Here is a 17,026-nt window from a genome sequence, read left to right on the forward strand (position 1 = left end):
GTGTGCGGCGGCGGCGGATTTGGAGACAAGCGCGACCGTGAAGATGGGAGTGTGGCCGTGGCGGAGAATATGATGGCGGAGGCGGACGCCGTCGAGCCGACGGATGGGGGTGGCGGCGGATGGCCTCGTGCGGGTGGATGGGACCGACGGCGGACAGCCTCGTGCGGGCGGACGGGGGCGGCGACGGACAGTGGGGAGGAGGAGGCAGGGAAGGCACGCGCTTGCATCCGCGCTGCAATGCACCGAGCCAGGCTCGAGAGCGAAGCTCGCTCGGTGCGTTTCTCGCGGGCCTGGCTGCAGGGCTACTTTTGCACTAGTTGGGCCTGGCTAGAAAAATCATGTAGGCTACCAACAGCAGTTGGTTGTATCCACTCATGCGAGCCAACCTTCATGCAGACAACCAAACAACCCCTTTTTTATCCGCTAAGCCTAGCTCACGAAACATGCTACAAGTGGTATTCCAAGATACGGGCTAAGCTTATACGGGCAACTAAATGATATATTTGTAAATAATAAATAATTTCTAAATAAAACTTTTGTATATGTGGTTTTAACGATATAAAAGTATAATAATACGATTAAAAAACCCCTAAAATTAAGATCAAATGTAAGATAAAAATTCAAATTTTGTTTTATAAGTATAAAGAAAAGTGAAAATACATTTCACATACTGAAATACTACGTGTTTTTTTATATGACACCGTTAACTTTTATATTTACGTTTGACCATTCGTCTCATTTAAAAATTTTATCCAAATATACAAAATTATAAGTCATACTTAAACCCATAACAATAAATTAAATTATAATAAAAATAATTAATAATTATCTATATTTTAAATAAGATGAATGGTCAAACGTAAACAACATAGAAGTAAACGATATCATATAAAAATGATGGAGGGGGTACTTAGCTAGTACTAGAGCTTATCGATTCATCTCATTATGGGTTTTAAGTCAACGGTGATACTCGTAACTCCCGGATAGGCAGTGCTGGTTTTAAACATGGCCAGTTTAGGGATGCAGATGGGCAGGGCTGGGCCTACCCAGCCCATGAACAATGGGGCAAAAACCACATAGGGCCAACCCACGATGTCTTATGGGCTAACATGGGTCAGTGCCTATCATAGAACGGCTTGGATCTGCTCCCCCCTCCCTCAGAAGATGAGGCACAATAACATGTAGAAGCCCATATCTCTTCTCAATCAATCACCCCACAAATGAGACAAAGACATAGGATATATGGGTAGAGCTCTCTTTATTATCAAACACTATGGATGTGTTTAGTTCTATGGATGGAATGGGTTGGGATACAACTAACCCATTTCTGTCCCTGTTTGGTTTGGGGATGGGTTGGACCTGGAATTCTCTCAGATCCGGGTTTAACTCATCCCTCCAAATCGGAGGGATCAACTCATCCAGGGGCGCGCTGGAGGAGCATGTTCTACCGAGTCATATAGATAGAGCTGATTGGTTGTGATATAATTTTTTTTGTCGGGAATACGCAAAAGATTTACGAGTCTATATTTAATGTTGAATTGTCTATTGCATTTATCAATTGTGAAATATCATTTCCATTTGTTAAATTTATTTTAAATATATTACTTGTATAAATATACATAAAAATATTTTAGGTTATTCACATATTAATTCTAATAACCCATAATTTTATTTGAGAGATGAGACGTAACATCACCAACTCATTGTACAAAGGTAATCACATCTAGCCATCCCACATCCATCCCTCGAACCAAACATACGATGAGTTCACTCCATCTCATCTCATCCTTCCAACCAAATAGAAAATAGAGTCCAAATCATCCCTCTAACCAAACAGAAAAATGAGACCAACCCATCTCGCAATTCAGGAATGGATCCAACACATCCCACCTCGTCCATGAACCCAACACATCTTACGTGTATAATAATGAGCACCCCTGCCCCTCTATTTATAGGTCAAGGCAGACTAGAGGTAGGAACATATTCTATCAACATAACCGCTTCGGATTGTTCCCTAAGAATATGTAACACCCCAGCCCGTTTAAAGCCTATTAGTAATGTGAGTTTGGCTTATGTAACCCACAAGTGGATGTGATGGTGGTTTAGTTCTACCTTGGAAGTTTAGGTGGGTGAGGACCTGCTTATAAGCTTTGTTGCTCCAACCATGGTTACTCTAAATTTTTGGTAATTTGGAGTAACATGTACGAAACGTCGTCGTGCTGTGGTCTTATTAGGCCAGCATAGACCATATGCAATCCAAATTTCCTTATGGGCTGAATTTACAACTCAAGGCCCAAAAATGATGTCTAATTTACTAATTTATTTTATATATGTGTGTTGGGCTAGAGCTGCTTGTGGGCCGAGGCGGTTGGGCAGAGGTGGCAAGATGGCCAAGATCTCGAGAGGAACGGTGAGAGGGGATTAGGGTTTCCCTTCTCCTCTCCACTATCCACGACGACATCTGCCAACCAACACGCCTTCCCCTAGGCATGGCACCAATGTCGGAGCCTGTTGACTATTGACATTAAAGAGGGTTGGGATGGTGCATGGTGGGGGCCCTGTCGACGACCCATCAATCGCCCAAAGGCAGGATAGAGGCGACAACTTCACTCTCGTGTAGCAAGTGGTGCGGTGGTGACTCGATGGTGCATGGTGGAGCGACTCGTGCATCCACAAGATAGCGACGAGCTGAGCTCAACAACGGCCGCCAGGGCCTTAGCGACTACAACCACCTTGCATTCAGCCATGGCGTCCTGGCTGAGACCGGTTTATGGACGGTGGCTGATCGACCCATCATCCTCCCCACCACAGCTACAAGGCACATTAGTGAGGGGGTTGATGGCGACGGTTGCCCGTCCTTGGCATCAAGGTCCATTGCCGATGGCGGATGGGTTTATAGGGCTTTGAAGACGATGGCGGTTTTGTGCGATGACTCCGGCGCAAGACCAATGACATCTTCAACAACGATGACGGTCCTTAGTCGGAGAGCCTCCAAGCTCGGTGCATGAGCTGAGGCATCGATGACGATGAGAGAGAGACAAAGATCAAGAGACTAGCGGGGGAGATCTAGGATGGTGATGATAGCTGGTTCGACCTAGCTGAACTATGTTCGATCCAGGAAAGGCATCCCGGTCAATTTTTGATTTAGAACACACAGTTTTCTTCAACATAAAACCATAGATGCTTATAGATCTAAAGCAGCGAAAACCAATCTGCTACTAGATCAAAGAAGGAAAATAAATCAACTGCTACTATGACATCAATTTCATGGAGAAAACAAAGAAAACCTAATGAATCTACTAATTGCAATCAATAATTTGACCGTAGATTGATTGTCGTAGGAAGGCTCGATGTCGTGATGAGTCAATCGCGATGATGAGGAAGAAGATGCAGTGGATCATCAATGCTAGCGTGGCCGTAGAGAGTGTTGATAACGTGTTGTAGAAAAGCTACATCGACAGATTGCCTAGATCTGCTCCCTTCCCTCCCGCAGAAGATGAGGCGCAAGAACATGTAGAAGTTTGTATCTCTTCCTGATCAATCACACCACAGATGAGACAAAGACACAAGATATGAGGGTTGAGCTCTATCTATTATCAAAGATTGTGTGTATAATAACGGGCACCCATGCCCCTCTATTTATAAGTTGAGATTGGCTAGGGATAAAAACAGACTCTATCATCGTAATCGTTTTGGATTGGTCCACAAGAATAGGAACCTTATCACTAAAGGAGATAGGTTCCATAACAAGGCCAACCCATATCTACATTACATGAAGCAATCACCTTCTATCTATCACAAAAGGGCTATGTAGCGAACATTCGCGTGCCCCAGTTTCATGCGAACGCTTGTTATTTACTTTTTTGGCTTATGATCTTTTTTATACATGTAAAGTTTTGTGCTATTAATGTTTATATATATAAAGTTTACATATTCGACTCCAATTCGAACTTGGATTCGATTTCCAACTTTTAAATCCATATGTTTATATACATATATACTGAAAAAATATATGTGCAAAATTTATATACTTAAAGTTTATAAATGTAAAATTTATATGTTTAAAGTTTATATGTCTAAAGTTGTATGTTAGTTAAATATGTGTTTCGCGTGTTTGATATCCACACAAACGTTTGCTAAATAGACCCACCCTATTTGTCAAGGGCAGAGTCATCGTAGGGATAGGTTTACTGCACGGATGCTTATGCATGGCAACAATGCATGAACGGATGATCCTCGTGTATATGACTAGTCTGACTAGAAAGCCCATGTGTGAGACCACACATGTGCGAATTTGATGTCCTACAGAAAACCCACATATATTTTCTTAAGCTCATAAAAGTTTGTACATAAAATTATGGTATACATATAAACTTTGTATATGAAACTATATACATGGATTTTATATATACAATCATTCGGTTTAGGTTTAGATGCTTTATACATAAACATAAGTATAAAAAGTTGATAAATATAAATATTTGGTATATAAACTTTATATGTATACATATTACATACTTGCTCTGTTCCATATTATATGACTTTTTAATTTTGTTTGGATCCATCTATTTATATCAATGTATATGTTTTCTATATATGTCTAGATCTATTAGAACACGTATGAATCTCAGCATAGTCAAAAAGTTTTATAATATGGTATGGAAGACATATTTGTCATGATAACTTTATATGCATAAATATTTGAATTAAAATACATGAAAAATATTTTGTATAAAACATTAGAGATATATGTTTTATACATACAGAAACATAAAACATAAATTTATATATGTGAATATTCGGTCTTAAAAAATAAGAAAAAATTGATACAGACATTTATATGGCCGATCAAACACATGTTATCTTGATACCAACACACCACTAGCCAACAACTCATAAGTTGGGCCAAGCCCGTACGCACGTGAGGCCGAAGAGGAAAAGGCCAGGCCATTCGCTCACGTGTTCGATCTTCAAAAATTACCTAGGGTCTGGATCACCCATGCATAATCTAGGTATAAACATGATATATAGAGATGTCAATAGACCTTTCGGAGCCAGCCTGGACGACCTACATCCATATGTAGAGATGTCATTAGATCCAGTTATCTGTTTTCTCAGTGGGAATTCTCCTGCCAGAGGACGGTGATGGTTCTAATTATTTTCCCATGAAAAATTAAATGGAGGAAAATATGTTTTCGTTGGGTCTTGCGGGGATAGGTATGGTCGTTAGTCCCTGTCCACATCCTTATGAATAGACATTTATAAGTTTTAAGTTTATTTTTTTCTGGCATGGGATTATATTCATGGTTATATTCAATAAATAATAATTTTATACTTTTATATTATGTATTAGTGAATATATGTTCATTTTTATTGATATAAAATGTGGATTATATATATATCATTTGAGATGTATGTTGTATTGTTTAAGCGGGGACAGTGAATCCACGGGGATTAATTTCCCGTACGAGAACAAGTACGAGGAAATTCTTTACCTGTTGTAATTCACCGGGATGATGATAGAAAAAATTCTAACTCATGGGGACGGGTATGGGGATATAAAACCGGACGTGGAATTTCCCGTTGCTATCTCTATCCATATGGTTAGGGGTGAAAATGATAAAAGACAATGGCATGTTCATGAAAACGACGCTCGATTAGTCAGTAAACCACATATTTATTAACTGATTTATTTAACGTAGACTATAATACGATTAAGACAAGATTTTAAAACCATCATATTCTACACATGACTAAAACAACGGTTGAAAACGGTAGTACGGCGCTCGCTAGAGAGCTTCATTGAATCTCAATTTTAAAATTTTATTTTGCACATAAAAAACTAGGCTCCAACCGCCATTCTAAACAGGTGCCCAAGAATTAGTCTGAATGCAATATGATCTTAAGAAATTAATTAGTAATTGATGCATGCTTTAGAGCAATAAATTTGTATGAGAGCTAACCTATATAACGGATCAGCTGTAAGATGAGATATATCAACTATTTTTCTCTTATCTGTTTTTCTCTTTCATGTATTTAAGTCACTTATATGTGAGCATATGTACGGCTAGCTTTTGTATAATAGCCAACTTTTTTTTATTTTCTGTCTTCTTCATGTATATAGCATTCTATTATACTTTCTTATACACACGCAGTGCATTCCTATGTACTGCTACCCGGCCAGGGTCACAGGACCTAGGTAGAATTGTAATATATAGTTATTTTAGTCTATATTAATTATATTATTAGTTAAAAATAAAAATATTATATGTGTTATATACACCTGGTAATTTTTGTTATGGATTTGTTACTGTACACACGGATATGGACGTGTCTTCTACACATGATTAAAATTTATCAGAGTCGGACACCTACACTGCACCGCACACAAAAAAGTCATATACTAATAAGTAATAACAAGTCATGGGTGCCATATTTTGCAGGCTCCAGTCAGCATGGAATTGTCGAAGTTGGTGGGGGGCCTGGGGGCAATTGCTGGCATCAATGAGATTGCTAGTTTCTATCAATTGGTGAAAAGTACGATCACATCCCGGTGGAGCAGCGACAGGAAGAAGCAGCTCCAAGGCATGGCATTGGACTTAGAGAGTGGTTTAAGACGTCTCAAAGATATTACTCTGCCTGACATGTATAACCTGATTGCCCGAGCTGAATGGAAGATCCACCAAGAGGACGTGGCTAAGCTTCTTCGACAACTCCAGGATGCTGAGGACCTGCTTGACAAGTTCAGATGGTATGAACTGAAGGTGGCCATAGAGGGAAATGCAAACCAGTCTGCTCATGTTGAATTCCTTGACCATGAGATCCCACAGGACTCTAGCAAAGTGAAGGATATTCAGGAAAAGCTGGATAATATTTCAGGCCAGATGGAGAGAATGGGTCTGCGTGAAGCCACCCAGCGTTTTGATGAATCTGTCCGGCCAGAGACCAGCTCTTTTCCAACTGAGACGACACTCTTTGGTCGTGAAGGGGTTTACGAGCAGGTGTTACAGCTCCTCCACGTACCACCAGCTCAAAGCCACTTAAAACGCAAAGCGCAATCGATGCATCAACAACAAGTACATCAGAAACCATTGAAACTAGGATTATACTGAATAACAGTGGACCCAGAAAACCAGGTGTTCCTGTGCTACCGATAGTTGGAATTGGGGGTGTTGGAAAGACTACTTTGGCCCAACATATATGCCATGATCCACGAGTTAAGGCTTATTTTCAACTGATAATTTGGATCTGTGTTTCAGATGACTTTGATGTGAAAAGGCTTACTATAGAGGCTGTACAGTGCTCTAAAAAAGAGGTGACAACTGATAATTTGGATTCTCTTCAGCGTGCTCTTCAAAAAAAAAATGGAGAACAAAAAGTTCTTGATTATACTTGATGACATGTGGGATGATGCCTTGAAGGAAGATGGACAGTTTTGGAAGAAGTTTTGTGCACCTTTGACAAATCCTCTAGAGGGAAGTATGATGTTAGTTACCACTAGATCTCCAAAGGTTGCTTGTGCAGTGAAAACAATGGAACCCATTACGTTAGAGGGATTGAATAAAAATGACTTATGGAAATTCTTTAAACACTGCACGTTTGGATCTGAGAGTTCTAATAATTATCCAGAGTTAGAGGACATTGGAAGACAAATAGTCCTAAAGTTGAAGGGTTCACCTTTAGCTGCCAAAACACTAGGACGCTTGTTGAGAACGAGCCTTAAAACTACACATTGGAATGATATACTACAGAGTGAACTATGGCAACTGGAACAAAATAACACTGACATTTTGCCAGCTCTTCGGTTGAGTTACTTGTATTTACCATCCCACTTGAAGAGGTGCTTCTCATTCTGTGGTGTTTACCCAAAAGATCACAAATTTGACAAGAACAATTTAGCTAAAATTTGGATTGCACAAGGCTTTGTGGAACCAGAAGGTACCGAATCAATCCTGGATGGCTATCAGTACTTTGAAGACCTTGTAAATAGGTCTTTCTTTCAGAAAGTTGATGGGAAATTTGTAATCCATGATTTGCTGCATGATATGGCACAACTAGTTTCAAAACATGACTGCTTTATCTTAAAAGATGTCAGTGACTTCGAAAGAGTTCCTCAAAGCGTTCGTCATCTCTCAATACTCTCTAGCACAGACTTTGACTTGACCAACCTGCTAAGCATATGTAAGCACAAACAGTTGCGAACTCTGCTATGCTTCAGGTCATTACGGAAGAAAACTTTAGCTTCTGTAATGGACCAATGGTGTAATGACCTTGAGCATATGCGAGTATTTTTTTGTGCATACACAAAGGAGATACCGAAGAGCATTGGCAAATCAAAGCATCTTAGGTACCTTGAAATCTCGGGAGCTTGTCCTTTCAAAAGTCTTCCTTCAGAATTCTGTTCCCTCTACAAATTGCAGTATTTTTCAGCTAGGAAGTGCAAGCTAGAAAGCCTGCCCAGTGACTTCAGTAAGTTAAGAAATTTACGGAGATTTGAATCATGGGGATTTAAGTGTTCTCCGAAGGGCCCGCAGTGTTTTAATGCATCCAGTGGGAATGGAAAAGGAATTAGATTGATGAAGAATGCCAACCAAATTTGTGGACATTTGAAAATCAATAATCTTGGTGCAATAAGCACAGAAGATGCAAGAGAAGGTGAACTAAAGAATAAGGAACATCTCAGCGAGCTTACGCTGGAATGGTCAAGGCTACCACAAGAGCAAGGTGAGGTAGGAACTCCTGTAGAAATTCTTCAAGCTCTTCAGCCTCCCGAAAGTGTCAAATCCCTGATTCTCCGAAGCTATCCAGGTGAATCTCTTCCATACTGCTTTGAGCCACATGACTTACCCAACTCATCATCCCGTGACTTTAATAGACGTAGTGACAGTGTACATGAGAGCACAGACCTAAAGGATATATCAAGAGCTCTAGCTGAGCACGACAATGGCTGGGTTGGTATTTTCTCATATCTCACGGAACTCGTCATTTATGGATGCAATAACTTATTAAACCTTGACCAATTTGTACAGCCACCTTATCTGCCAGCAATCAAGAAAATAATGATATTATGCTGCAATGTGTTACAATCACTACCAACTGAAAAGTTTGGTATATTTTGTGAACTTAGCGAGTTGATAGTTTTTGATTGCCCTAGTATCAGTAATTCACACTGGTTGCGGTTGCAGGCTCTCAAAAGGCTCACCTTGTATAACTGTGGGGATTTCGGAGACAATATTAATTGCTGCTCCCTCACCTACTTGAGATATTCCAATGGCCGTGTAAGATCCTTTCCCCTACAAGCGTGGGGCAGTAACCTTCCAGCTCTGAAGGAGTTAGAAATTTGCAATTGTAACAATCTTGAATTTATCAAAAATCCAGAATCATCAATCAGCAGTAGCAGTAGCGGTGACAGCAGCAGCACTATAACATTCTCATTCCTCACTACCCTACAAATTTCTTCCTGCAACAAACTGTCGACCCTTGATGACCTCCTGACAAAAGAATCTCTGCCTGTCATTGAGACGATTTCAATTTCCAGTTGTGAAGGGTTACTGTCCTTGCCCGGAGAAAGGTTTGGAAGTTTTCCATTTCTAAAGGATTTGGCAATTAGTTTTTGTCAAAATCTCAATCGGAGCAGGGGATTAGTTTTACCATCATCTCTCCAAAGGCTCACCCTAAATGATTGTGGGGATATATCTACCTGCTTTGCCCACTGCCTAGACAATATCACCTCTCTTGTGTCACTCAGAATTATTTCATGCTCAGGTGTAGTGTCGATTCCTGACGAACTGTGGATAAGTAATATCACATCACTCCAGGAACTTTCTATTGAGAGTTGCCCAGACCTTGAGTCAATCTGTGATGTAGACACAATTGCAAAGATAAACAAAGTCTCAATAAGAGACTGTCGAAAACTTGCCAAGCCTCACACTGTTTGGGTTAATGTGCTTGGGGTGCCTCGCACTTCGAGAACTTATTTCAATTTACTTGAAGCAGGTTCTAAACTGGGGTTGGTGGTTGAAGTGGATATGGAAACTTTGAATGCTACTGATGGGATCAGAATCAGAATTGTTATGATCAATCCTAATGGCCTGCCGCGCTGTTTCCCTGCGACTTCACCTGATTTACTGACAGGTGAATTGTGTTATCGACTTGAGGAGACTGTAGAAGCTATGACTAACATACAAGAGAATGTGGCAACGTCTGACGAGGATATGGACAACAATGCTCAGATGGCAGGTGATAGGAGGATGGTTAAACAGCTGCAGCTAGATCAACAAAGGTAAAGAAGTAGCCCCTAATCCTATTTACCTACATAATCCTTCTCTGATCCAAATCTTGTTGAATCTGGTGGCAGTCATGGAGGCCATATTAATTCTGCTATGGGTAACAAGAAAATGAAAGAGGTGGTAGTGGCTGGTCAAATTTCAATGGATGTTGAACCTAGGATGAGTTTACAGAGTTCAACGCAGGAATTGGTTGAGAAAGGTTACCAGGGTGGTTCTTCAACAGATGTGGCAATATCTGATGAAGATATGAACAGGAATGTTCAGATGGAATATGATAGGAGGTTGGCTGAACAGATTCAGCTTGAGCTGGATCAACCAAGGTAAATAAACAGTCCCTAACACTACGTAATCCTTTTGGGGCTGTCTCCGGTGCATTTTATTGTTAGTAGAATTTATTCCATACCATTGATCTATTTTTATTGGACGACTGTGATACCAACAATATTAGATGTAGTATAAATTTAAAGAGGTAATATCGTCCTTTTTATTATGATCTTTACTGCAAAAAAAAAACAAAATTACAAAATACTGCTAATCATGTAATTAACAAAGTATAAAAATACCCTTTTTATACTACCAGTAAAATGCACCGAAGAGTTGCCCAATCCTTTTCTATTCCAAATGGTTTCATTTGCTTATGAAACAACAACATCAGATTATGAAGGAAAAAAATACTTAAAGATAATGCAGGAAATAGTACACCCTTCTTCTAGTAATGATTTCTATGGTCTGCTTCAGGTCTACTTCAGGCAATGTAATTCTTGAAATGGACATTGAAAGAGACCTATTTGTCTGAGTATCAACACCTGTCACCTGGTTTCTCTCTCTAAAAACAAAAACAGCTTTCATTTGGTTTCTCTCCAAAAAAACACCTGTCATCTGGAAGGAAAAGGACCCAAAAGAAAGGAAATGTCAAGATTTTTTGCCCTCATCTTTTCACTTGTCCTTATGCTTATAAGCTAAAATTTAAATTTAAAAACTTAAATTTGGAGTTGATTTTGGGGTTACTTCATCGTAGTTTATTTTTTAGCCTTTATTTTTAGATCACTAAGAACATGTATATAAAATTTTACCCACAAAATAGTTTTTAATCATTAATGAGCCGTTTAGCTTATGCTTAATTTCAGAAAAAACAACCATGCTGGTCAGTCCTAAATTCACAAGAAAAAAGTGTAACAAACATACCAAGAAAAAAAATCATGAAAGTATTATTTTGTAATGTCAAGGGTATGAAAATCCTACAAAACTAAGATATATTAAAGAGATTCTTATGGAACAACTTTTGATTTCATTGGTCAGAATGAGACTACGAACCAACACTTTACTACATGTTTTCTGAATTATTCGTGTGAAATAAAACATTTTCTTTGGTCCCGGTCAGTCCTAACCAGCTCAAGGTAGGTCAGGGAGTATTTTTGTTGGGAATAAAGAAGTAGAGCTTTCATGTCCTAGAACAGGACGTGGGATGCTACCTTGAGAGAACGTTTCTCAAGAATGATGAAAATGGGTGTGACTGGAATTTAGTTATTGTATATGGGGCTGGCCAACTAGATAAAAAAAAAGCAAGATTTCCTTACTTAATTGGCTCATTTTGCCAATCAAAACAAATTTCTTTGTTATTAGGTAATGATTTTAATATTGAAAGGAAATCGAGAAGAATTAGAGAGGTTTTACTCAGGTTGAGTTCTCTTTGTAATGTTATAATTGAAGAAAAGCCAACCTGAGTTAACCTTACTTTGTAGAGAATACAATTGTGTGACATCAAGCTGAAATCACCTTTGACAAATCCGATAGGGTTTAAGCGAGTATTTGTTAGTAAAGATTTTAGTTTCTGACTGTTGTTAAAGCTCTTGAAACGGCCCCCTCTCTGATCATGCTCCTTGTCTCCTGTTTTTAAATTTGAAAGTAGATACAACTCAGGATTGCTATTATGTACAGGGTTAATCTATTGACAGATGGCAATGAAACAAAAAGCTTTAAGAAACTAAAAGGTTGGAATATGGATAGTGAAATTGTCAAAAAGACATTATCAAGGCCATACTCCAAATTACTAACTACTCCCTCCCTAGAAATCTACAGGTTATATTTAAAAAAAATCAATATTTATATATGTTGTAAGTACATTTAGTGTATAAAAGTTATACCAATAGATTTATACTTTCAGAAAGAGCTGTCATAAAATGTTGGTTCTATGGATATTAAGGACATATTTTGTGAGCAATCAATGGTCAAAGGTTTCTTCAAAATATATTTTATCAGCACACTGGACAAATGGGTGAGACAGTCCAAATAATAATGGCACTTAAAATGTACATATTGTTTCCACTAGTTGGCTCCCGACCCAGGCTGATACAGTCTCCTTGACCTACAATTCAGATAGTTAAAACAACATAGGAATATGCAACAAAATAGACAAGTCCAACTGCTGCCAAAATGTATGATGATTTGATTCTCTCTTTCTCTGACTCTAGGTGTCCTTATCTGACCTGAGTGCTCTGTGCTGATCATTGTTATACTCTCCACCAATGTAGGTCCAAGTGACTGGCCAAATGGAGCCAATAGCTGCCGGATTGGGGGCGCCTACAAGGACATCCAACCATTGCAAGTTATCATCCCAGTTTTCTTCTTCATAGTCCTGCTGCCACAAAGTCTCTTATTGTTTGAAATAATTCTTGCAAGACAGAATTATTTTGCCAATTCGTGATTGTAAGTCCGATAAGCGGGGGAATGCACTGATTATGCTTGAAGGATTCAAAAGCCTCTGTTAAAGGTGCACACATACATTTGGTTTTGCTCGAGGGGTTTAGTTACAGTTTTAATCAGAATTGTCTCTTATAGAGCCATTTTAAGGTGCTCCACCTTACCTCTATGGAGGTAAGAGTTTCAAATCAATCTCCACCATTGATAGTTAATTTTATATTTGTAATTTTAGATATGTTTGCATGTCTCAATTAATAAATAAATAGCTTGAATGGAAAAAAGTAACACACATCACATTTTCTCATGGAAAACACATCCACAATTAAGTCATGCATGGCAGAAATTAAGGGAATTAACTACCTATTTACACAAAGCTTATCATTGATGACTTTGCATGCACGTTTTCAGGAAGATGACTTTGCATATCGATTGAATTGAAGCTTGCAAGATGCGATCTTTCCTCAAAATTTGTAATAAGTGATACTCAAATAAATATAATTCAAATATCTTGATTCTGTGAACATTTGAAATTTGTGTTTAAATTGAAAAAAATGGTAATAACATTTGGAAATTGGTGCTTTAATATTAAAACTGAATTTTCACTCAAGGATTTTACGTTAGTTTTTAAATAGGTTAGAAATTGGTTGAGCATATTTTGTATAACTATGAGACATAGTTCAAACAATTGTAAATAAAATGGTATGTAATATCATGCTACTGTTACCATATTGACACACACTTTAATGGTGCAAACCATTATTATATTTCCTAATTATGAGGTCTTACCTCCCATAGGGGTAAGACAAATATTGACCATTGGATCAATGGCTAATGAATGGTCCAAATAAAACTTAGAGTACCTTAAAAAAGTCCAATAAATAAATGAGTTGGTTAGTTCAATTAGTATTTAAATTGTTCATGCACATTTGAGGATTTCAAATTGCCATATGGAAAGGTCCATATGAAATTGTAGATTGAGAAACAAAAACTGAGAACAAATTTTAAGCATCCCATGGGAAAATCCTAAGCAGGACTAATGTTTTCATGAGATACACCTGCTTTTCAAATATGAACTTATACAACATACAAACAGAAGTCTCTATTCGAACGCAGCCTCTGTGAAAGACCCAAGCAAGCATGCATGGCAAATAGAAGGTCCAGTAATGAAAAATGATATTCATAAAGCATAGAGTAGACTTGCAACTGTGTCGATGATTTTTAAAGAATCAAACTGCACATGCTTTTCCTTCGGTTATGGTCAGGTAGCTCATAAAGGAGATGAAATAGTTAAAATGATGTGTGAAGTTTACCTTGTGTGCTTAGTCAAAAATATTATTTTTCATCCAAAAAATCAAAAATATTATTTCAAATGGGATGTGTACAAAAAAAATGATATGTTTTAATCATTCAAAGTACTGCTTCCAAAGTGGAGCACACCAAGACAAGGAATTTAATTATAGGTGAGGCTGAATTAAACAAATGGATTAATCAGGCCACTTTGAAATACACATCAAGGTTGTGCTAGAGCGTTTTGCATTTTGGTTCTTAAAGAAAAGGAGCAGTATTTGGTACAAAAGGAATTCCTATATGTTAGTTGTTTATCTATGATATGCAGCAGTTGAAAACATTTCAAAATGTTGAACAGATAGTAGCTTAGACTGAAGCATGACCATCGACGATCATTTTTAGTAGTAACTGGCCATCCCATTTTGTGGAGTACAACTATACATAAATGCTCTACATGATCCAAAGGCATTCGTCCCAAATATGTGTGAAGTTGGGAATTCAGGTGCTGCGTCAAGATCCGCTCGGCACGATGGCAAGCCCCAATAATCTTCGAAGGCAAAAAAGGAGAAGAAAGCACTACAAGGAGTCGGACGACAAGAGCAAGAGTCAATATATACCAAACGGAAACTGAAGCCGAAGGAGCTCATAGCAGTAGCTAACTGACAACTTATCTGGTACCCGAAGCTCAATGACTAGAGATGTCAATGGGTCCCCGTTACCTCTTTCCCCACGGGGAATTCTCCTATTAGGGGACGGGATGGTACTTATTGATTCTCCGTGGGGAATTAAATAGAGGAAAATATGTCCTCGTAGGGTTTCGCGGGGGCGGGTATGGTATTTAGTCCCTCGTCTCCGTTCCCCGTGGAGACCCGATTAATAGAAATATATGAGTTTAAGTTTATTTTTTCATGTCATGGGATTATATTCATTGTTATATTCAATAAATAATAATTTTATATTTTGATAATATGGATTAATGAATATATATTCATTTATATTAATATAAAATATGAATTATATATATATGATTTGAGATGTATACTATATTGTTTAAGCGGGGACGGGGAACTCACGGGGATTAATTCCCTGTGCGGGGACGGGTATGGGGGGAATTCTTTACCCGTTGTAATTCGTGGGGATGGTGATGGGGAAAATTTTAACTCGCGGGGACGGGTATGGGAACGTAAAACCCGACGGAAAATTCTCCGTTGCCATCCCTATCAATGACTATGCCAAGACTATGAACAGTCGGTGTCCGTATCATCCCAACCAAACCAAGTTGAGTAACATTTGCTGGCACAAGTGGCAAAATAATCATTTCAATGTGGTCTATGTTTCCAAATGGGTCAGAAATAATAAATTATGGTTGCGATGTCCTTTATCAAACTACCAGTTTTTTGGGTGATCTCCAGCCATATAGCATGTTTTTACAATACCTACCAGCAAATTATTATGAATTTTGAGTATCGTATAGAAAAATTTACACTGTTTGCAAGCTGCTAGTTGCACTAAGCTCATCTATCGCAGTTAGATAATAGTACAGCAGATTACTCTCTCTTTATTTCTCTCGCCCAAGGATATATAACTAGCTAGATGCTCTTGTCAATAGTGACCTTCTTTATTCCATTTTATGGATGCATGAATGCAGTAACATTAGTGCTATTAATATTTAGAACAAGGACCTAGACTGGTTATTTGTTCACAAAAAAGACTAAAACATTTCTTATTTACTACTATATGTTCAAAATGACTTAAACGGGAATTCAATAATTTGTTATTATTTTTAGTTGATAACACTTATCGACTAATTAAGTAGCTCCAGTTAGATGACCAGCTCTAGAAGTTGTAATGCATAGAGAATGTATCAAATAAGTGATAGATTTATGACGTGTTTGGGTGGATATCCCTGATAGGAGATGACTGCTTAGTTTTTTAGGGCTTGTTCGGAACATAGGATAGGAAAAATATAGGAATAGGAAAAACTCAGAAATAGTACAGGATTTCATATGTAAAACAGAGGATTGAAAAACTTAGGAATTCAATGGTTTGGAGTGTCGGAATAAAGGAATATGTACACCATAGGAATTTCAAGATCAACAGTAATCTATATATTTTAGTCTAACTAAGCAATACATATATCTAGACTCTGCAAATGGGCCGCACAGAAAAGACTTATCTTTGATCTTATCCTCACAAGCTTCCAGGATGCTCGATTGCCTCGGTATTATCCGAAGGAAAATAAAAATGAGGTTGGGGTGGATGAAAACTTTCCTGTGTTCTACCAGTGAAATCACCAACAAAGGAATACTTCCTTCAATTTTCTTACAACTAGTTTGCACGGTCCGAATGATAGGAAAGGAAAAAAAATCCCTATGAACATGATTTCTCCAAAAATCCTTTGAATATCCTGCAATCCGAAGAGAGCCTTAATGTGTTTAGTTCATGATCAAAGTTGTATAAGGTAGGCCAAGAAGAGAATATTACATAAACATGTAGGATGAGTGTATCCGAGGAAATTGGTTGGATGACCTCATCCACCTTTCTTCGCTAGAACTGATCATTAGTGATTGTTAGTGATAATTAGTATATTTTTATCATTAATTAGTAATTAACAAGTTTAAATTAGCATTAATTAGCGATCATAGATATATTTTATTATTAATTTGTACTCCGTGATCATCGATATATTTTGTTATTAATTTGTACCCATTATGATAAGATCTATGATGATTAATTATATTATTATTTAT

The 17,026-nt window shown here is 38.1% G+C and overlaps 2 protein-coding genes across 2 annotated transcripts; both read left to right on the forward strand.

Annotated features, from left to right (window-relative positions):
* The first annotated feature begins 6,455 nt into the window (after positions 1 to 6,455).
* Positions 6,456 to 9,426, forward strand: LOC121053475 (putative disease resistance RPP13-like protein 1). The gene is made up of 4 exons (XM_040520426.1): positions 6,456 to 7,001; positions 7,422 to 8,951; positions 9,186 to 9,278; positions 9,379 to 9,426. The coding sequence occupies exons 1-4, from the start codon at positions 6,456 to 6,458 to the stop codon at positions 9,424 to 9,426; spliced, it is 2,217 nt and encodes a 738-aa protein (XP_040376360.1).
* A 539-nt stretch (positions 9,427 to 9,965) lies between these two features.
* LOC102713989 lies at positions 9,966 to 13,182 on the forward strand. Its single transcript, XM_015833734.1, has 3 exons — positions 9,966 to 10,282; positions 10,358 to 10,609; positions 12,821 to 13,182. Exons 1-3 carry the CDS (start codon positions 10,029 to 10,031, stop codon positions 12,828 to 12,830), a joined length of 516 nt encoding a protein of 171 aa, XP_015689220.1. The 5' UTR covers positions 9,966 to 10,028; the 3' UTR covers positions 12,831 to 13,182.
* Positions 13,183 to 17,026: the final 3,844 nt, after the last annotated feature.

The sequence above is a fragment of the Oryza brachyantha genome, chromosome 2, assembly GCF_000231095.2.
Source record: "Oryza brachyantha chromosome 2, ObraRS2, whole genome shotgun sequence".
Taxonomy (NCBI): Eukaryota; Viridiplantae; Streptophyta; class Magnoliopsida; order Poales; family Poaceae; genus Oryza; species Oryza brachyantha.

Bases quoted from the DNA above. Each gene is read 5' to 3' on its own strand.
- LOC121053475 (XM_040520426.1), top strand. From the start codon at position 6,456: ATGGAATTGTCGAAGTTGGTGGGGGGCCTGGGGGCAATTGCTGGCATC. The intron at 8,952-9,185 runs GTTGGTATTTTC...TTGCGGTTGCAG, and splicing joins CTGAGCACGACAATGGCTGG to GCTCTCAAAAGGCTCACCTT. The intron at 9,279-9,378 runs GTAAGATCCTTT...TCAAAAATCCAG, and splicing joins TGAGATATTCCAATGGCCGT to AATCATCAATCAGCAGTAGC.
- LOC102713989 (XM_015833734.1), top strand. From the start codon at position 10,029: ATGGAAACTTTGAATGCTACTGATGGGATCAGAATCAGAATTGTTATG. The intron at 10,283-10,357 runs GTAAAGAAGTAG...ATCTGGTGGCAG, and splicing joins CTGCAGCTAGATCAACAAAG to TCATGGAGGCCATATTAATT.